We start from the raw sequence: 23404 nt of genomic DNA on the forward strand, positions 1-23404 counted from the left end.
TATTCTGTTTTGGAAGGTTGACAGCTTTTGTTAAAGGTTCTTGATACTTCACATGATGTAAATGTACTGGTTACAGGCTTATATGTATGTCTTAAGACTTCAAGGTATGTGTCAAATTTATTTCGGGGTCATTACCTGACAGTTTATTTATATTCACAAGGTTGAAATATGAATACTTTCATTGACTGAACAAATCTGGATGTAAATATACACTGCTAACATGCGAGAAATTTCAAATATTGGCTTGTCATCTTTCCTTGAATCACTTGTAAGTTGACTGCCTGCGCTGTAGCTATATGACTAGGGTATGCAGTGTCTTGTGACTCATGCCTGACAGCACACTTATGTGTCATGTATACTTTCGCTTCATGAGATCCAATCTCTATTAGTCTTCCCTCCAGTCTTACTCTGCCTGTGTTGTACATGTACGTTCAGTCTTGTACCTTTAATACATTACGAAATAATTGTAGAAGAATGGATGTCATTGGATAATGGAGAAAACATGTGGAGACAAAAGTGAATATATTATTGTTATAATTCAGATGGGACTGGTGTACTTTTTTGTAGAATCCTAAGAGGACTAAAGAAGCCTTAAATAATGAAAGGATACCATACCATAGCCTAAAGCCTAGAAAATATATCCTTGTTGGAAACCTGCTTGGAGGCTAGTGGTACTTATATATGTAAAGCTCCCTACATCATACATCTTTGTTTCTGTTTAGATAGGCCAGGTTAGAACTTATATTACAGTGTGTCAACTCACTGTCGTTTATTGCACTGGTGATTAGTGGACCAGAACACATCAATGATCTTGCTTTAATTTACTGATCAGGATAGATCAAGAAAAGTGACGTATTATAAACACTGAAATATTTTGGATCTAGTTCTTGATTTGATTGGATACCAGAGATCGTCATACAATCTTCCAGACTAAGGAATGCTTGTTTCCTGATTGAGATTAAAGGATATTCAGAGAATGATCTCCTAAAAAGTTAAATGTCAACATAATTTGTAAGTGATACAGGAATACTACATGTATGTTGTGTTTGGAACTTACTTGATAAAGTTTAGAAGGTAGGAGTGACAGTTTTTATAGGCCATAACTTTTGTAGTAGACCTAAATGTGTATATTGAACTATTTTCTGTGTTTTAGAATTCTTAATCTTTAACATACCACTACATGTACAGGTACATGTACATTCATTTTTAATTACAAAAATACTTTTTGCAAAACAAAACATAAATATATTGTATGTAATTTTTTTGTTTATTTACTCTGAAGGATGGATGTAATAGTAGATAAACAATAACCCTATGTTATTTTCGGGAAATTTGAGGGATATATATATATATATATATACCTTTTTTGTGAAGAGGAAGAAACGGGGGAAAGGCTATAAACAGCATTCACTTAGCATTGCAATATTCAAAGAACAGAAAGTAAAACTAAGATGAATAGACACTTGTCCAGATTTGAATCACACTATCATAACCAGGAAATCATTGCTGGCATACTTTTTCGTCTATCATACGGAAGTACATGGATGTACATGTACATGACCAGAGAGTATAAATATGGAGATAAAAGAATCTTCTCTTTTGCTTTGAAGTGGTACTTTGAGATTTATGGCATACATTTTTATTGCAATGCTTTTTCAGAAATGTTGAAAGCGCAACTCTGAAAAAGAAGCTTATCAAATTTGTTTAAATTTGATGCCTTGATAGTTTGATCTGATTTACATGTACACCTGTAGCGTAGGGGGATTCCCACCGAATGCCCTCAAATTTACAATGTAGTCTACTCAAAGACCTATTTCACAGACCTGTCTGTGTTCTACTTGCCACTTCCTGATCTCTTGGAAATACGACAGTAGGGGCATTAAAACTGCAAGCAAAAATCATCAGTTTTTCTCACATTCCAAAGTTTTGTTTGAAATTGCTAGGCAACTAACGATAAACACAACGCAAATCCTGAATAAAAAAAAACACCTCGATTGTGATTTTCCAAAAGTGTCAATAGTAGTTTAAAAAAAGAAATGATGTTTTTTTCTAATGGGTTTTCTGCCATGTAAATGGGCTTACCAATAAAGCTTTCTTTCAGAAAGTCTCAACTGAATGAAAGGAAAGGTCATAAGATCTCAAAAGTGATCAGGTTCATACCTTTTTCATGCCTTCATCAAGGTTACAGTGTCATTAAAAAAGGTATTGCATGGATGAAAGTAAATCTTTATGCATAAAATGTTGATTACCTGAAAAAAATCAGCTACTTCCATACAAAATATGTAACTTAATCAATTCTCAAGTCTCATTTTGACAGCAAAATCTTTCCTCTTTGAATCTTTGCATCCCCTATAAGATGGGTTGATGTTGATTCCTTAATACCACAGGATTTTTTGAGAGCATATAATGTCAGATGATAGTATAGTGTGGGAAGGTCTTGCGAGATTGAGATCAAGTGATAGTATACTGCAATGAGTCACAAATCAAATGAATTATTCATGTCAACTTGTGGTGAAGATTCGTTATTACACTGGTGGAACATGGGAGATGCTGAACTGAGCTCCACAAACTTGACAATTTTCTTCTTTTCTTCCCCCCTTTTGTTGCTAAACCTTATTGAACCGACATGTAATCAGTGATTATATATTTGCAATATTTTTGATTGAAACCTAAATCCTTGACTGAGATAATGACTTTATCAGTCTGTGATAAAGATATGTTGACAATATGGGAGTATCAATTTTAACCAGATTCCCACTGATGTCTAATCTCCACAAACTCAGTCACTCCCACCCCCTTCCTCCTGTATGTAAACCTATAATGGTGGACTTATGAGGATATATCAAACATGTAATGTATTTCAAGATACAATATCTCAAAACAAATATCTGTACACTACAAATACGAGACTTATTACCATTCAGTTTGATGCATCTGATTGACTTAAACAACAACAACAACAACAAATTGTGCAGGGAGATAATCTACTTAAATATAAATTTTTTACATGCACATATACATGTAATACTGTTTTTATTGTGTAAATGATGTTTTTCTGATGTTTACTGAACCTAACAGAAATGTGCGCTGTATACCATACAACTGGAGGGTGTCAAGCATGACTGGATGGGTGCCTGCTCAGCAGAATAAATAAAACAAAATCAAAATAAAAGTTTTTGTCAATTTAATATTGTGCTCTGGCAGGTGGGATAAGGTAATGAATAGATAGCATAAATTGTTGAAATACTGGAAATTTCTTTTCATGGATTTTATGATTTCAGGACAGAATTGAACATGTATGTGTAGTATGAAACTGTCATGCAATGAGAATAATGCAATCTAGTACTTGCTTTGAATTAAAATAATTTTATATCTTCTTAATTTGTTACCTTGCAGGTTTGTAACTAGCTCCCCTTTTCATCCAGTGCTGCCACTGTAGTCGCCTAGTGATGGCGCTGCTTTCGTTGAAGGTGCACATCGTCCAGGCAAACAGCACCAAGACTATTCAATTCAACCCCACCGATAGTGTCTATGATGTTTGCCGTACCATCAGGGAAAAGAGCACCGAAGCTAAAGACCAGTCGGGCAACCGTGAGTTACATTTTTTGACAAAACCGCCTAGTTTTTAGCTCAGTTTCGGTCATAAAGATGAAATCTGGAATGAACAGCAGTTTATTTTTAAAAGTTTTAGAAATTGTTTAAAATGGGTTAGAAATTATATAGTCATGTTTGAGTTTATGTAATGAATGGCTAAGTAGTAATCTTTTTAAAATTGGAACTACATTTATTTTTGATCTTGTACATTGGCTCCAACTCTGAATAGACTGCACTATGACTCAAGCATTTGTAGATCCAGTTTCCAATTTCAGAGTTTCACTTTTGTATTTGACCAATACTTCCTTCAATTTCACTGCCTTGGAAGTGGTGGTTTCTGTACAAAAGGAGAAATACTACCAGGTAGTTGTTATTTTTTGTTGATTATTGTTAATATATATGTCATGGTTTATTTTTCTCAATATTTAATTTCCGTGTTCTATTCTCCCACAGCAAATGAATTTGGTCTGTTCTTAGCTGATGAAGATCCAAAGAAAGGAGTATGGCTCGAACCAAACAAGACACTAGAGCACTACATGCTGAGAAATGGGGTAAATAAACATTTTTTTTTTAACTTTGTCACAAAAAAGAAGAAATGCCTGAATTTTTTTTCATTTACAGATTCATAACTCAGGGATGGTATTCTGAAAACTGATAAGTATTTTTTCTTTTTTTTATTGATGAGAAGTATGTTGAATGTCATAAGTTTTAATTCATGGGTAATGATACTTATTATTGGTGTTTGTGTACATGTAGAAGTCTCTTTCATCTTCTCTCTCATCTTCACATCAGCTGTGCACATGCATTTACCAATGACTTGGCCTAATTTAGACTTGTTATATTCTTAGGTTGTCCTTTTGACAAAATTTTCTTTAAATGTTTCTATGATTAAAGTACTAGACTAGAGGATATAAAATGCCATCTAGTTTGTTGATAATGTTAGATAATTTACTATGACAAAAATATCCAAATTTGTCATAAAGGAATTATTTAACACAAACCGAAATAAGTTGTGCAGAATGTGACTGTACAACTCTCACTGTTGCCAATGCCACGTGCAGACTATGTAGACATTACCCCCCCCCCCCCCCCTCCCACCGCTACCTACAAAGAACATGATTACTATCGTACAATATACAAATTGACATATGTAGCCTCTTACTTTCACTCCTCATTGTACAGTTGTGTGTAACATAATCTTTGCTGGTAGAGACTTGGGTTAATATGGGTTCCCCATTACGTATGTTGTAAACATGTATTGCGGTTTTCCTACATGTACACTGTTATCATGTTTGTGATTGTATCACATTTTTGTTTTTGAAATCCAAAACTTGTTTGCTCAAACCCTTTGAGGTAGAACAGACACAACTATGTCAAAAGTCAAAACCCCTTTTGAAAACATGTACATGTAGGGCTGGCAAATGTTCAAGAACAGAGTATTACTTGTCTTTAAGTGGTGATTTGCCAAACAGTAGTGTGATATAAAGGCAGGAAATGGGAATATATGCCAATTAGTACTTTCTGGTTAAAAACCTTTGGCTTGGAAAAGAGTTTTGACATTGTGGGCATTGTTTCTGATACCTTCTGTGATGCAAATATGCACATTTGTACTTTTACAAATAACTTATCTTATGTTCTAGAATTCTCAAATTTTACAGCAATTGATATTTAAGAATGTTAAAGGGATTAGGTAACTTTGTCTTAGATTCTGAAACAAAGTTCTGGATTTAGCTCATGCTGCAATGATAATTATAAACCTTTAGGTCAGTCAGGAACCCCATGAATGTTATAAGCCGATCGCCTGTCTGGTTATCAAGATATTTATGATTGGAAATTGAAATCAAATTTTGTGTTTTCCTATTAATCACTACAGTTTATTGGGGGAAATCAAGTATGGTAAAACCGGTCACTCAAAGATGATTTGTATGGCGCGCAATCGTCGGTTTTCTTAACTTTTTAGTAAGATAATTCTGAATTATAATTGAGACTATCTAATTAATTAAAGCGACAAACTAACCTCGGTAGATCTCTAATAAGCTTGTTTATTCTCTCCATTTGGCAGTACGATAGGGGTAAGAGCGGATATATGGCCACAGCTTGGTTATGGCAGGATTATATTAGTGCCAACTCACTGCATGCAAGCTAAAGATGGCCATTCAGGTTTCTGTATGCATGCGAAGCTCCCTCTAGTGTCTAATGAGTGTGCTAATCTGCCTAAAAATCGATGAAGATTTGCTAAATTACGATCATTTTTTAGGTAAACTTCCTGTAAATTTATTAAATGATTGATAATTTTGGTATTATTTTGTAGGAAAAATAGAGTTCTACGAGAAAATTACGATTATTTTCTTAGGTCCGTTTTTTTTTTTCCTTTTTATTTTTTCTCTCTACGAAATGTCAAAGTTTGGGGTGCGGCCTATGCGGCGGTGCGGCCTTATCGCCGGCAAATACGGTACCTCACCTGTTCATGTACAAATAAATGTCACACATAGGTGAAATGTTTGTAGGTTACCATAACTGTTTCCACATGCATCTTGTAAGGTGGGGAATATCACAGAGCTGACTTTCTGCAGAAAAACCCCACTAGATTGTTTTTGACAAGAAAACCCAACCCCCACGGCTGTAAACTTGGGAGAATGGAATATTTGGCAGCGGCTGACATTGTCTGTGAATAGGAGTGAGGTCAAGTTAGGTCAGATTCTCAGGGAGGTTAGCTGTGCTGCTTCTCCCTAATGTAGGAACTCTTCCTTGTATTGCTTCATAAGGGAACTTGACATGTACATGTTATGTACAATTGTTTACATGATTATTTTTGTCATATTTTGTTCTTCTCACAGTTTAATATGAAAATATTTAAAAAATATATAAAATCTTTTGAATGAGGAGTGATACATAATCTTTTCATATTATCAAGTTAAGGTGAACCATCTGAGAACTAAATCATAAATATTTTATACTACTCACTCCTAGATCCTAATGAAATAATTGGTCAAAGATGGTTACATGTGATTCATTTACTGAGACTGTCCTTTATTTTTCATGAAAAAGCTTGCAGTAGTTTCCAGTTCTATCCAGTCATTTTTTAGTATGCCATATGCTGCAGTGGATTTATTTGTCAGCCATAATGACACAAAAGAATCGTGAAATGAATTTTTGTTTACATGAAATAACAATGATATAGGAGTCTTACTGTATAAAACAAATGTATGTTTTCATCATTCATTTAAAGATCTACAGCATCTGCTTTTGATGATGCCTACATGAACTCATTTGCATGCATCATTAGTATTAGTATCTGAACAGAAACCATAAATATATATTATGTGAAAATATGTAAATACTTAATTTTAGAAATAGATTCATCCAAACAATGTTTCTTTGTCAATTGATATTTTATTGTCAACACTGCTATGGGGATTTTGATAAAGAAACACTTGATTATCCACCTGTCTATGAAATCAGCTTATTCTTGAGTTATTTTAGAATGACATTGGAAATGGGGATCACACAAAGGCAATATTTGATGTGATTCAGAGCATGATAATTCAAGCCATAAAGAATCAGGGGAAAGATAGAAAAGGTGGAATTGTGAAATTTAATGGAATTTTTATGGGGGAATTCCAATAGTGCAATAGTTTGTCCCTCCCTGTGTCTGTTGTTTTCATGATGGTATTTAGGGATCACATTTTGACTCCATTCAAATCAATCTTCCAACCAGATTGTGATATCAAATTGACTGGTGTGATGCACTCTTCACTTTGAACTTTAAAGGCAAGGCCGTTGGGATATTATATGCACAGATGTACCGATATTGCCCATAGAATTTGTGCTCGCATCATAGAATATATTTATGACTTATTTTTCACCTCAGTGGAAGTTACTCAAGTTAAGCACCTACATACATTTTTCATTACCACATAACATAATTGAAGAAAAAAAACAATTAAAACCAAAGTAATTTGAGATGGTAATTGTCTCAATAATTTCAAACCATGAATATATGAAGATTAATCCTCCATGATTCTAGAGGCATTCTACACATACATGTTGTCTCTATTACCCTCCATATTGACTTATTGTATGATTCCAATGATCCATTCAAGCAGGCTTAAAGGGATCGTTTAACAATGTTAAATCTGATATACATGGCCCTACGTGTTATCAGTGTCTGTGATATGGTATAATATTGAAGCCCAAAAAAAATTGCGCTTCAAAATGATCAAGAAGTGCCTCAAAAAAGTAAAAATCATTGAGTGACCGGTTTTACCATACTCGTTTTCCCCAATAGACTGTAGTGTTATGAAAACCGTCAGGCGAACGGTTTTCAAAATTTATAATTTCAATCATAAATATCTTGATAATCAGACAGGCGATCGGCTTGTAAAAGTCATGGGGTTCCTGACTGACCTAAAGGTTTATAATTATCATTGCATCATGAGCTAAATCCAGAATTTTGTTTCAGAATCTGAGACAAAGTTACCGGATCCCTTTAATGCCCTAATAGGAATATTGGGTGGCATTTGAAGTTTGGAAATTAGAAATTAAAAATTGGGAAAACATTTTGGACCTAATTTTCATTCCCAGGAATGATGCAAACCCTATTCATTTGTGGCGAAGAAAAGAAATAAAAAGCTTCTGCAATTCCGCATCATTTTTGGGTGATGAAATTAGGTCAAAGATGACTTTTCATTTCTAATTTGTGCTTCTTTACTAGTTTATATTCACCCTGCTTGATGGTAATAATGTGTACATTCACCAAAGATCATGGATACTACATGTAGAACTGAATCAGGAAAACTTGTCAAGTTGGTGCGAGTATGCTCAACCTTGTATTATAGTGTAGGGTAATGTACCTTTAACAATTGGATAGTGTGAGAGGGGATCTTTCAGAGTGATTTCAATGCAATATTGTCCTTTTCAAGATCATTCAGATCTTCTCTTGAAAGCAATAGGCTTCAAGTCTCTTAAGTAAACACATTCAAGGAACTTGTACATGTACATATTAAAGCCCCATCCCAGTTCCTACAGTGTATTAGCGGAGTGGTTCTTCTGTGTTTAATAAAAAAAAATATCCAAAGAATATTTGCTTGACGTACTCGTTTCGCTGCATCTTTTTATAACAAGGATTATTTTACTAAATTCATTAAGCAGAATCTTTAAAAAAATACATGTCTAATGCAGAGTACTTTGATAAACGTGTATTTAGGAACAGTGACAGTAAATTAATGCAGATTTGTGAAAGGTAATGCGCATTTATATAAATCAAAATTGTTTAGTAAAGATTGTAAATGTACATTATTTGAAAAAATATTTGAACTTATTTTGGAATGGAACATAAAAACAAAGGTTCAGGTGGAATTTTTTAATTTGTTAGTTTATAAGGTGGATAATGGTGTGTTTTAAAGACATGAAAAATTGATGAGATACTAGGCTTTACATTGTGCATGTACCGGTATGTATTCAAAATTGAATACAGACATATAAATACAACTTTTGCTTTGCGGCAAATAGTCCCATTATATAGATTAAATTTTGTTACAATTTTTACAAACATTACCTTCAATATATATAAAGACACAACATACACTGTTACAGTGGAAAAATATTTCATACATCTACGTGAACATATAGGCCTATGGTATACTCTTCATCCAGTCTGTCCAACCAAGTCCTTGACTTTTTACTTGCATTTTGAACGGTGGAAATTCTATTTTGTTTAATCCAAATATATTGATTCTTAGTAACCTTGTAGCCCTATAGTGTAGAAATTCATGTGACATATACTGTAGCTACTGACCTCACAGTAGGCTCTCAGTGCACAATTCAATTATATTGGGTTGTACAGGGTCGGCCTACATCATAGATTGTGCATACAGGCCGAGTGAGTCAGTGACATACCATGCTTGCGCCTGGTACGCCTGGTATGTCAATCGTTGCTACAGGGGTAAGGCGAAACCTTGGTCCAGAAGGAGAGGATAGTGGGAGGATAGTGGAAGTATAGTAGGTAGGAGGAAGATGATGCTATCCCAAAATTGGTCTAACTTCCAGGAATGGATGCAGAAAATAGGTTAGGATATGTTTGTCAACATAAGGGATGATGTTATAGATCAAGTGTATTTATATAAAGTGCAAATAAAAAGAAAACATAAACATATAACAACAATATATACATCATCATGTTAACACACTGTATTTAAACACAAAATAAACAAAACATAGATATGACAGTTTTATACAAATTGATGGTCAAAATCCGGAATTATTATTTTTTTTTTTTTTAACATGGCCTTAAAAATGCCTAAATTTTGTCAAACCAAACAGAAAAAATATGAGGAATAATAATAACACCTTATCATAATTTGATATTTTGTAAGCAGATAAAATTAAACAAGAATAACAGCAACAAAATGTCAATAGATTTGCGATAATTTTATGTATTTCCATGCATGTTGAAAATTCTGATATTGCACAAGCCTGTCACGGAACGACACCCGTGCTCCTGGATGTTAGACTACCGGTCCTATGATAATATTAGTAGCATGATAGGTCATGTAGTTTGATTCCATGGTCATGTGTCATTGACCGGATGAAGATATTTATAGTGAACAAGTAAGGGACAGTAAGAAGACTTGCACAAATGTATATCAGTACTTTTATTTCTCAAGACCTTTCATTTTCGTCTTTTTTTTCCATTCTTTTGTTTAGATCTAATTTCTGCACATACAGTATGCTTCTCCCTTTTCCCCCTCTTTTTAAAACAAAACCCTTAACTTAAACTTTGATTTGTAACAGAATTTTAATTTACATCGGCCCTAGAATATGTTTTTTTTTTAAATTTCAAATTTATTTATTTATTTATTTGTATTTATTTATTTTTTTATTTTTTTATTTTTTATTTTATTTATTTATTTATTTTTTATTTATTTATTTATTTATTTATTTTTTTTTGGGGGGGGGATTAGGGACGGTTTCAGGAAATTTAAAGGGCCTTGAGTCCAGAAGACCTTTCTACATATTGTAAGTTCATATAAAGATTGAAATACTGCCATACCTTACATGATAAAATCTGCCCAGTACAATCCCATTTCCATCCGGAAAGTAGGATTCATTTGATTAACCTTCTAAACTGTAGCTTGTTCTGTAACAAAACAATGTGGTTTACAAACTAACTCAACAAATTTGTTTTTGTGAGTATAGTCTACAAACACCACAACTTCCTTTCATATAACCTACATGTAAGCCTATACATGGTGTAATGTTTGTTTTATGTGTATCCATTACACTTATTTACACATTTTTATAATCTATGAAAGTTGAAGATGAAACTTTATCCTCAGAGGCTATATATTGTACAGTAACCTTATATCGTAGAAAGAAACTTCCTGCTTCTGTGGTTTATCTTGGTCCTTTTACTGTGAAATACAAGGTTTGCACGTCGTCGTCATAGTTTCTGTATACATTTACTATCAATGGGGTTGACTTGACATATATTTAGAAAAAAATAACATACCTGTAGTTTTATTCTTTATTATTCAGTTTGTTTTTGACCAATTTTAGTCCTGTCATATACTGAAATATGTGGAAACAAATGTTTTGAGGTGTTGATTGGTGGGGGGGGGGGGCAGGAGGAGGGGCTACCTCACCCACGGATTCTGTGGTGTGTTGACAGCAGGAAGTGGATTGTCACCTTAAACTTCTGTTACGGCATGCCTGCAGTTTTGTCTGATGTTGTGAAATCTACATTTTCCTGGTTCATCTACTATGCTTCGAACTGTTGTGAACAAAGGATATAATCACTAACATTGAAGAAAAAAACTGTGCAATTTTATATCAAAATGTATATCTATGATCTAATAATCTAGTCACTTATTCCAAGGTGAACTGTTGTTGACTCTGTTCCCAAAGTATACAGAATACAATGCATTATTGCTTCTAATAAATTATTCATCATATGAGTGGAATATCAAATATGTAATGGCCAGTTTTAGGAGGCCACAGTTGGAAGTAACTGTAAACTGTATGGCCCGATTTAAGCAAAGGAGGTTTGTCAACAAACCTTGGTTTTCGTACGTCATATGACACGTTTTACGCGTTTTTTACAAACCTGGTTTGTAAAGAACAAAAGGAGGTTTGGCGAAACAAAAGGAGGTTTGAGCTCAAACCTTGGTCTTAGCTCAAACCTTGCTTTGTGAATTTGGGCCAATGTGTACATAACTGCAAGATGGTCCCATATTACCATAAGTATAGTATAAAAATAAAACATACCTTTCAAATAATTCAATGTTTACAGACTATTTGTTTACTTGTATTAAATTTGATTGTAGTGGTTATGAAATGACATTCCTTTGTAGAAATAATAGTTAATACAGTAGTAGCTACCCCTTCTCATATACATGTACATTGTAGGTTTCCATGATGGAGTAGTATGATAACTTAGTATATTATTCTAATGTACAGTAGCTTTTTATTTTCGTCAATTGGTTGAATCATTGACTATAATATATGATAATATAAATAATTTAAAAGTTACAAACAGTGGCATAATGAGATAGATAGAGGGAGGGATGAATAGAGAGAGAGAGAGAGAAAAAAAAAGAGAGAGCAGATATGAGGGTACCTCATGACTATTCATCAATAATTCACGGTTAATTTAAGTTGTTAGTGTCCTGTCCCCAAATCAAATTATTCATCTACTATATATGTAAGTGTCACTTATATTCTCACTTTCATATATTTCTTTTCAGGATGTCTTGGAATACAGGAAGAAGATCCGCCCCCTCAGGATTAAAATGTTGGATGGATCCGCAAAAACTATGCTGGTAAGTATGATGTATTTGAATGATACATCAACTAATGTGTGCTCAGTCTGCACAGAAAGTTTAAGAAGGCCTAACATAGTCTCTCTGATTAATCTGTCAAGGATAGAATCTATATTATAAGTACTGGTGATCAGTTCTGCCATGCTTGAAAATGTCATGATATATATCTCTTCAAGCAGGGGTGGTAATCTTATTTTGTGATTTCCAAAAAAGATCATAACTTCATTCAGGGAAATCTGAAATCATTAGTTCAGAGCCAGAAGGGCGTTGACTCATATGCTTTTACAAAGAGTTAAGTCAGTTAAAGCCCTTCTGGCTCTCAGATGATATTCTCCAGCGACAATTGCTCTGAACTTGACCCTTTTATTTCACCACAAGATACATTGTGAGGGTTAAGTATACTACATAGAGTTGTGGAGTAAGGAATTTTGCAATTTTTAAGGAAATAAATGGGGAGCAATCAACCCTGGAGCGTGTGACATACAATAATATTTAGTTTGGGTGTAAAAGACATTGAAAGTGTTAAAAAAATATACAGTGTACTTTATTGACCCTATCCTGGCAACATCCAAAGCAGTGTTTACAAGTTAAAATCACTTTATTCTACAGTTATGAAAATAATCAAATAAAATCAATGTAGTCTGTGGATCACACACTGTAGTACTTATTCTGTCTGCAATTTCAATTTTTGCATACTGGAGGTCCCACAAATCAATAATGATTTTTTGCCAAAAGTGCACAGACAGTGTTGTTATTCATTATACTTAATTGGTTCATTTTAATTAAAAAGGAGGAGGAGCCTAAATTAATAGCACAGGAGTTAATAGGTTGCTAATAGAGTTTCCAGAGCACCACTTTGGAATTCCATTAGGGTCTTTTAACTGTACCCTGTCCCATATTAGAATTCCATACTGATAGCACACATGTATGATGTCTAATAGGGTACTGTATATGCTATTGGTGAATTCGTTCTACAGGCAGAATTATTACATGCCTGTCTATAAGAAGAAAAAAAAGAGCCAATTATTACATGCCTGTCTATAAGAAGAAAAAAAAGAGCCAATTTGACTTATGTTGCTTTTATGCTACATTCCTTTTAATATCAAACATGATGAAAATGGGAGCAAACATGTGTGTTTAGGTAATCTTCAGTTTAATAGGAAAGTAATGCTCTGAATAAAAATTGCCCAGTCCTGTAGAATATATGTGTACATGTATGTATATTGATGTGCGTGCACACTTTCATGAATTTTACACATGTATCGATTAGTACCATAAATTATGCATAGTTTCTTTGACAAGTGAATTTTCCTCGGTATATACACAAATTTACTTGCTCCAATTCACAATAATTTTACACTCAGTTTGTTCCCCTACATCACCCCTCCCCAGCTCCCCAGCAGTAGAGGAAAGAGAGAGGGAGAGGAAGGGAGGAAACCCTTCACAGTAATAGCAATAGTGCACCCTAAGAATAATGAGGTGTAGTAAACTACATGTATGTAGGAAAAGGAAATCACCAAGCATCTGTTATATCCTGTGATGCCAGGTTTAAATGGAAACTACCCAGCAGGAGCCTGTTAAGTTGAAACACAGTAAATTACTCTCACCCAGTAGGCAGACATTTTAACTAGCATACAACTGTGTACATGGAGGAATGGAAGCAAGCGATGATGTAATGACAGGGGGAAGGCCATCAGGGGGAGGATTGGTATTAAACAAGTTGTGATTTGAAGAAGAGTGATCTTTACAAATTACTTGTATCCATAATGTATAAAAAAGAGAAATAAAAAGATAAAGAAGATGGATGTTGAGAGAGAGAGAGAGAGAGAGAGAGAGAGAGAGAGGGGGGGGGGGGGGGGGGCAGAGATGTGGAAGTGAATGGTCTTCTCCAAAATCATTTTATTCAAAAACTGGTCATCCCATTTATGAAAAGTTTTACTTACGATTTATTACTCTTTTACAAAGCTTTCATGGATAATTTGGTAGAGAGTTTTGCTCTTTTCCATTGAAACATGTTTTCTTATATATCTTTATCGTGTTTTTCTCCTCTAGATTGATGATAGCAACACCGTGAGCCAGATGTTGATCACCATCTGCACAAAAGTTGGTGAGTGAAGATTATTAATTTGTACTCTATTCATATAACATACTTTCATTTCATAAAGGTTGAATCTTTATTGAACTTATGCACTTTCATCTATTATCTATCTCAAGGACCACCAGTCAAATTTCGTGAAGAGTGATGTTCAGTGTTTGTATGATTCAATATACTCTTATTTGTTGCTTGCAGAGAAATACATCATAAATATCCCTGACAACCACATGCATTAATGAATATCATTTGTCAAGGGCCTATCACACTAACGTAGCTATCGACTGAAGGTCTATTATCATTGTATACAGTAGCTATTATTTTGTAGTTATGACAATTTAATTTCATTTCTTTATTGAAACTCTTGTAGCTCAGGCTTGGAAGTAATATTGACGTTGAGTTAATGGATTAGAAAGGTATATCAATCCTGTATTCTATTGTTGTATTACAGGTGTAACAAACTTGGATGAGTATTCTTTGTGTCGTGATGTGGAAGAGGACTGGAAGAAGGATGGAGGAACCCTTGGAAGAAGTACACTCAAGAAGGTAACAATCCTCATGTCTTTCCTTGTGATGGTTACATGAGTTTGTATTTATGCTCCACAGACATTGCTGGTACAACCATGTATATTTTATTTTTTTCTGTCTTGCAAGGAGAATATAAAGGATTTCAGAATGGGATACAGATTTGTTTCATTGTTACAGTACATTTTGGAGATAAACATTCCTCTCGTGGGGCGAGAGTGTGTGTATATGTAATATCAATTAGAGATTTATACTCCTTGTAGAGATGCTGGAGTTTTGAAGAATTATTTGAAAGTTAAGTTTTGTTATCACTCTGTAGTTTTTATGACAAGGCTATAATGAGTGAGTGAGAAAATGAATTGGATTGTGAAATCAATGTTGGATTTAAAGTACCCCCAGTAGACTAATTGAGTCACTACCTAGCTTGCCTTAGGTAGATGCGCAGAGTCTTTGCCATGGAAATTACCAAATTATTCTCATTTCATCTTGATTTAATACACATGTAGGCATATACATGTACCATAGCTGCCAACCATTCTTTAGTTTGGAGGAAAGACTCCTATTCTTTGGCTTTCAAACTAATAATTTGAGCCCTAGAGTCCTCTCCTTGTTTTAAAACTTCTGTGTAAAAAGGATACAAAATTGACTGTATCGCCTTGAGAGATTCATTTTTGGCTGTGAAATGTTGGCAGGTATGATGTACATATATTACACATTTACACATCATAATGGGCACTATTACAACATACAGTGTAGTTTGGGAACAGGGTGTCATATATGTAAGGCCATTGTTTGTTATCTACCAGTATGTTTAATCTTCTCTACCCTTGCAGGAGAAGAAGAAAGATCCAGTGTCGGTCTTGAGAGATGAGAAGAAAATGGAAACGCTGAAGAGGAAGCTGCATACAGATGATGAGAGTGAGCAATACCTTCAAATTTATTTATTATTTAAACCAGAGAGTTAATTATGGATTGATTGGGAAAGCAAAAAAAAAAACAAGTGCCTACGGCTTGTACCAGATTGTAATTAAAATAGGAATCCCACATGATTAGAACCACATTTCATGAATCTTCAGTGAAATTGATTAGACTGTAGCTTAAGGTTAATAAAACAGTGGTCAGATTGGTTATTGGTTGCAATGGGAAACCTTATGGAAACTATGCCATTTGATATTTAAACAGATTGATAAAGAGAACATTCAGAGCTATTTGGTTGATTAACATTTGTAGAAATTAAAGGAAATTAGTGTTTTCTTTGTTCTAAATAAACTGTAGTTAATACTTTTACTTTTCATATAATGTGTTTTATAATTAATACAAATTCAATAAGGAAATAGCAAATCGCAACCATATTGACATGTACATGTATATATCAGTGGCAGAATAAAAGGTTTGTCAACATGGAATTTAAATATGATCCCATTTACAAGCTATGGAATGTTCTCTTTTTGGTAATTAAGATGGAACAACTTTAAACAGTATTGGAAGCCTAAATTCATTTCCTCCTTTTTAGGATACTGTGGTTAGGTTCATCAACCACCAACTAAACCAAAGGATATATATCATTTTCTATTAGGAAATGGCCTCTGTTTATTTATTTTCTAATTAGATCACTGATGCTCTCGCCCACATCCTTTTAAGCTGAGATCAAAGGATTGGTGTACATTAACTTAACAGGAAAATGATTGTTCGCATCATTACTCAGTAGAAACAATTGCTTTGCCCCTCATTCTGAATTATCTACACTCAATATGCTGTATGGATTTCTTATGTGTGAAATTAAAAATGACTCATAATGCAACATTAATCCTAACATGGTGTTATTTCCTTGACAGTGAATTGGCTTGATCATACAAGGACATTGAGAGAACAAGGTGTGGATGAGAACGAGTGCCTCATCTTCCGACGCAAGTACTTCTATTCTGATCAAAATGTAGACAAACGTGATCCGGTCCAACTCAACTTGCTCTATGTCCAGGTAAACAAAAACACCCCCACTAAAAAAGATATAAAAAATACAAAGAACATACAAACAAACAACCAAGAGAAATATTTCCAACTATTTTATTTATTCTCTCTATGACATGAGTATTGTTAGCTATATTTTAGAGGAATGAATGTTTAAAGGGATCCGGTAACTTTGTCTTAGATCCTTTAGAAATAATCCTTGATGTAGCTCATGCTGCAATGATAGTTATAAACCTTTAGGTCAGTCAGGAATTCCATGACTTTTACAAGCCGATCGCCTGTCTGATTATCAAGATATTTATGATTGGAATTACAAATTTTGAAAACCGTTCGGTGAACGGTTTTCATAACACTACAGTCTAATGGGGAAAACGAGTATGGTAAAACAGTCACTCAAAGATTTTTACTTTTTTGAGGCACTTCTTGATCATTTTGAAGCGCGATTTTTTTTTAGGGCTTCAATATTACACCACATCACAGACACTGGTAACATGTAGGACCGTGTATCTCAGATTTAACATTGTTAAACGATCCCTTTAAGGTGGCACTTATGACATTTTTCTTCTGTGTTATATGATTCGATTCAATAATAGCCTTTCGCTTTGTGGTTGCAGGAAACTTAAAATGTAATTTTTTACCACAATCAAATTCTTTTAACAGTGTGTATAATCTTGTGAGAAGTTTTTGAATACTTACTATAGCTGTGAGTCCTTTCCCAGAAAGCAAAATGATAATTATGAATGTACATTATGGCTTTATCATTCATGTATCCATATTTACTCTTAATTCATCCTTCATTATTAGATCAAATTCTTCTTTTCTTTTTTTTGTTCACTCGCATGATACTTTCTTGAATGTTCTGAACGGGTTTCACTTATTTCTTTTCTCATTTTTTTTCTTTCATGTTAATGTTATTATTACATGTTTTGCCGCTCCTAAGATGTAGAAAACTATGATTAATGTAGTTATTGACTTTGTGATTTATTTGTCTCATACTTCCATCCATATCCACCCTTGATTCATTCATCCACTGATCCACTCCCTCACCTCTGTCTTTGATTCATTCAGTCACGTGATGCTATCCTGAATGGGACCCACCCCTGCTCATTGGAAGAGGCGTGTCTCTTAGCAGGTACACAGTGTCAGATCCAATATGGTGATCACAATGAAGCCAAGCACAAGCCAGGTTTCTTGGAGTAAGTACTTATCCTCATCCAAATCAAATCCTTTGTATTCATAGAAATAGTTATTAGGGGCAATCAGGGGCAGTTCCCATTGGAGTTTCATGTTTAATCCAGGAAGTTGGGCGGAAAAAGAGAGGAAGCTGCAGATTGTGAAATTTGGCAAATGTTTTCTTTTGTCTTTTATTGGGGTTATAGGATTAGAATCAGTTGTTATTTGTAGCTTTGTCATATACTAAACATACATGTATACATGCATGTGAGCTCTTGGGAATGGTTAGGAGTAAGCAAAATGGAATCCACTTCAACCATTGCACATTGTCTATCATGAGCTTGAAGGGCATTCAAGTCTACACTAAAAGATACACAGTTATGCCTCAAGATCCTTCTAACCCTCAACAGATGAAATATTAAGTTTGCATAATGAAATTTCTCCACTAAAGGGAAACATGTCAACGTACTAAATATCATCAGGACATTGTTTTGCAAATTCAGTGAAGATGTGGCATTTTTAGAATGATTGGCTATGGTATTGGTTCTAATGCTAAACATTTCCCACCTCCAATTGTACACATGTTCAAGGATAGATCAACTAAGATTAGAACAGTAACATATGTACCCCAGGCAATTACATGTACATGCACATTCCATATGTTGACATTCTTTTGGTTGATTTATGTTCTGTATGATGATTGTTTCCATAGACTCAAGGACATGCTACCAAAGGAATATGTGAAGCTCAAAGCAGTGGAGAAAAGAGTATATATGGTAAGTACTGGTGGGTGGAGGATCACACATTAACATTTGCCTTATGACTGGAGAGGTTAGGTATATTCGCTAATTCCAAGGATGATTTGACCTTAGCAGTTTGCTCTGAAAGAAAGCAAAATACAGAGAAGCAGATTGGTGGCAATTTGAACAAAATCCAAGAACCATTAAGAACGTTAGGAAATGTTAAAATTGGTAATCACAATACATATATGTATGGGGATGTCAAATAAGCTGAATTTGTGATGTCATTGTGATGCAGTGGGAGACAACCCTCTCATCTGTTCCAATTGAATACAAAATGAATAAAATATTGCTTTTTCAAACATAAATGTAGGAATTCTTTCTTTTCAGAGAACCTACAACACTACTGACCTAGTTGAAAAGGCACTGAGGAGAAAATCCAAAATTAATCATATTTTCGTGTATAGCAAAGAGAAGAGCTGTCCATGAATAAATTAAATTTCAATCAATACCAGGATACCTATAGGTATACTGTATTTTGGACAGTTTCCCATTATTTAATATAGACCTTACAACATGTAGCACTTTCATGTATCGTTTGTTTCAATCACCCATTATTATATGTTGTCGTTCCTGTAATTTAATCCTGATATAGAGTTACTGTGAAATATAACAGGTTTAGTGATAATCTACGGTCTCTATCAGGAAATACTTTTTCAAAATAAGGGGAGTTAGGATGTCAATTGCTGTTTTTGATAATGTATCAACATTTTCTACCAAGCTGTTGAGAACATCAGTATGATACAGTAGATTAGTTGAGTAGACTTGGCAAGCCTTGATTGCTATGCTTTCATTATTGCCCTTCAGCTGACAAGTCTTTACTGAGTATGTGGTGTAGACTGTAATCTTAATGAAGGTTGTGGCAGATATCTTTGCCCAATGATAGGATGACATGCCAGAAGCTGTTGAAAGTATGCAGCTGTTGTCATTCAATGCTGCGGATGTTTGAGATGTCAGTGAAACATATGTCTTCAAACCACTTGTTTAGACAGGGATTGACCTTAAAGGAAAGAAAAAAACCACAACAACATTTCCCGTTTCTGCAATTTTTTTGAACTAGAATTCAATTCAAGTGATGAATGCTGCAATACATCTTTACAAAGAGTACTTCCCATGGTTGTTTTTCATTTGGTTGTTAATGAAGACCTTGAATGACCATTAAACAAGCAGTCAAGAGACTGTTGTAACTGGAAAAAAAACATCTGGAGGCAATGTCTCATGATACTACATTTTTTTAAAGAATGAATTGGTAGAAGAAAGAAATGAAAATTGATTTCACCCAATGTAAAAAACAAATTGAAAATTCGAGAGACATTTAGTAAATTTCTCTTAAGCTGTTTGGCATACTTTGATATTCATTACCGGGTATATTGGTTATGTTTACAAACTTAATTTGTCAACATGTTAATACTTTGTATTAAGCTCCCAAATTTAGTGCTCATCATGAGGTGAAATTTAAACAAAATGATAGTTATTGCATTCTCGATATGTGCTGTAAACACATAAATATATTCTTTGGAAAGTTGCATTGTTAAGCAATACTTTAATTCATTTTTGTGTTAAAGGTAAAGTTTAATTTTGTTCTTACAATTTTCTTTGATATAACAGGAACACAAAGAAATGATTGGAATGACTGAGCTGGATGCTAAAGTCAAATACACCCAGCACTGTCGATCGCTGAAGACATATGGTATCACCTTCTTCTTAGTTAAGGTTAGTAAATCCCAGACTCCTTGTGGCATTGATCGCTAAAGAGATGTGGTGTCCCCTTCAGCCTCATTCAGATATGACGCAGCAAAACCACATTGTTTTTTTTATGATCACATAAAATGCAGTCTGCTGCGCATTTCTTATAACACAAGTGAACACGCACAGTACGTTTGTTGCACACGGTTGCCATTCTTTTACACATTGAAAAGAAGACTTTTTGTGGGGGGGGGGGGGGGGAGGGTTCTCCGTCATATCAGAACAAGCATCTGTTTTTAGTTCCTTTTGATGTCTGCGGCATTGATCGCAAAAGAGATATAACATTGTGATATAACATCTCTGTGTGCTCCCAAATTACATTGTTATTATTGTCCCGGCTTCAGCTCAATACATGTATTAAGGGAATGAATCCTACCAGGTACTTACTTACTACCCTTTGGTGGAATATGGCAAATATAATAATAATGATAATATATATATTATATATCTAGCACATTTTACATATGCATGTTCAAACGTGCTTATTAATGCTGCAGCAGGGATTCGGACCCCGTACCCCGGTTAACAGTCTGGAGGCTTCCATCATCAATTTAGCAAACCTAATTGTGACATATTAAAATGGAATTATTTATTGAGAATATCAATTATATTTCTGTTGCAGGAAAAGATGAAAGGCAAGAATAAGCTGGTGCCCCGTCTTCTGGGTATCAACAGAGAGAGTGTGGTTCGTGTCGATGAAAAGACCAAGGAGGTCAGTAACCTTTTGTTATCTCATTATGTCTGTAGTGTGAGAAACATACCCATATGTCCCCCACACTATTGCGTACTCACCCAAGTAGTAGTAGTTGTATTCATATACATCTAGTGAACCTCTTGGTTCTTGTTTATATTTTAATAACAGAAAAGTTGATATTAGGTTATTTATATTCAGTACACTTGCATGAACATATCTCCATTTGACATAATTTATCAAAAGAAAACAATACATAATAATTACATAATAATGTTTTGGTAAGACCATTTTCTACAATTTCACTGTGAAACACCCCCCTGGCCTTTGACTTCTGTCCATCGTTGGGCTGCATCACCTACGACTGTCACTCTTGACTTTGAAGATTACTAATATGCACTTTTATATCTCTTGCCCTATCTATGCCTGCAGATTTTGAAGACCTGGCCTTTGACTACTGTCCGTCGTTGGGCTGCATCACCTAAAAGTTTCACTCTTGACTTTGGAGACTACTCTGACTCGTATTACTCTGTACAAACCACTGAAGGTGAGGCTATCGGAGCTCTCATTGCTGGCTACATTGATATCATCCTCAAGAAGGTACTATTCTTTATTTGTCTTAGATCTTACTTTTACTCATCACTGGCAGGAATTAATTCCTTGAAATGCTAGAGCGCTTTAATGGTAGCCGTGCTAAAGCCAGGGTAATAATCAGACAGACATGAGCGCTATACGAGAACCCACTATTATTATTATTATTTATCACAATCTACCCAGCATCTCTAAGCTAAAATGAATTTATGTTTCATCATACAAATAGAAAATGTTCAATTCAACCAAATGTGGGCTGTACATTTGCCTTCACTCTGTTGTGACATGCTCTGTAATTAGGTAAAGCCATCATAGTACTCAATAACATTGTTTAATTCAGAAATTGACTGTAAATACCTTGTGACAGTATTAAATAAATAGTGTTCATTCCTCTACCATGTGTGGATTATGCTCTGGTGACAATTGCTCTGCTGTTGATTTCTATTTGCAAGATAAAATTCTGTCTTTGATCCTGGACCCAACATTATTCCTAAGTCTTAACCGTACCCACATTCAACACAAACCCTAACCGTCTATGGAATTAAGTTTGGAGCAAACATCAGATCATTAGAATCTGCAAAATGTGTGGGTACATAAGCAATTACATATTTAGTTTTCTGTTATTTATAGTCATTCACTAGTCAGTTCTTTTCTTAACACCTGTAAATAATAAGGTTTAATCTCTCTTTTCATCAGCAAAAAGGCAAGGATCGCATGGGTCTTGATGGAGACGATGAATCTCTGCTGTTTGAGGAGAATGTGAGCGCTACTAGGGCCCGTATCATCCAACTTCAATCCAGCAACAAAGGTCACATGACAGAGGGATCTGTAGCTATGCCCGGCCTGATGAGACCAGGAGGAAATGGTAAATCAACTTTTATCTACTCACATTTGAGCCATCAAACTGTTCACCTTAATCAGTGGCTAAACCGTTAAAATACCTTAAAATATCTCTATAGCTCTAATTTAGTTAGTGGTAGATGTAATATTGAAGGCATTTCAAAGACTCTGATGCTCGCTCTTCGTGGAAGCTACCTTCGCAATAAAAGTTTTCTTTCATTGGTTCCTTACTTTAATATTGGTAAATACTTGGTGATTACATTAGTTCTCTCCAAGATTTTGAGCCGATAAATCTTGTTGATTTAAGGAGAATGTTTTACTTTGCTTCTCAGACATATTGATAAATAATAATGCTCAATTGCATCCTGAATGTTGGCTGGCAGTAATCATACAAAAGTAATCAAATGATTTAGTCTGAAAAGTTGGCTATGGGCGTGCTTGTAGGTTGTGTCCATACATGCATGTACATTGTACATGTAGATGACAAGGGTACAATTTGTTTCATTTTTTTTTGGGGGGGGGGAGGAGGGGAGGGGGGCTATTATTGTGTGGCTACTTGAAAAAG

The 23404-nt window shown here is 34.6% G+C and overlaps 1 protein-coding gene across 1 annotated transcript in view; it reads left to right on the top strand.

Annotated features, from left to right (window-relative positions):
* Positions 1-3449: 3449 nt before the first annotated feature.
* The window catches only part of LOC580010 (talin-1), an 82213-nt gene continuing 62258 nt past the window's right edge, over positions 3450-23404 (top strand). Inside the window, 13 exon segments of the mRNA XM_031000230.1 lie at positions 3450-3591; positions 4048-4145; positions 12339-12413; positions 14466-14520; positions 14957-15051; positions 15864-15948; positions 16866-17008; positions 18067-18194; positions 18884-18947; positions 20580-20684; positions 21340-21429; positions 21841-22008; positions 22696-22864. Of these exon segments, the coding sequence (XP_030856090.1) occupies positions 3450-3591; positions 4048-4145; positions 12339-12413; positions 14466-14520; positions 14957-15051; positions 15864-15948; positions 16866-17008; positions 18067-18194; positions 18884-18947; positions 20580-20684; positions 21340-21429; positions 21841-22008; positions 22696-22864 (1417 nt within the window).

This window comes from Strongylocentrotus purpuratus, unplaced genomic scaffold, assembly GCF_000002235.5.
Source record: "Strongylocentrotus purpuratus isolate Spur 01 unplaced genomic scaffold, Spur_5.0 spur5_scaffold_6, whole genome shotgun sequence".
In the NCBI taxonomy this organism is placed as follows: Eukaryota; Metazoa; Echinodermata; class Echinoidea; order Camarodonta; family Strongylocentrotidae; genus Strongylocentrotus; species Strongylocentrotus purpuratus.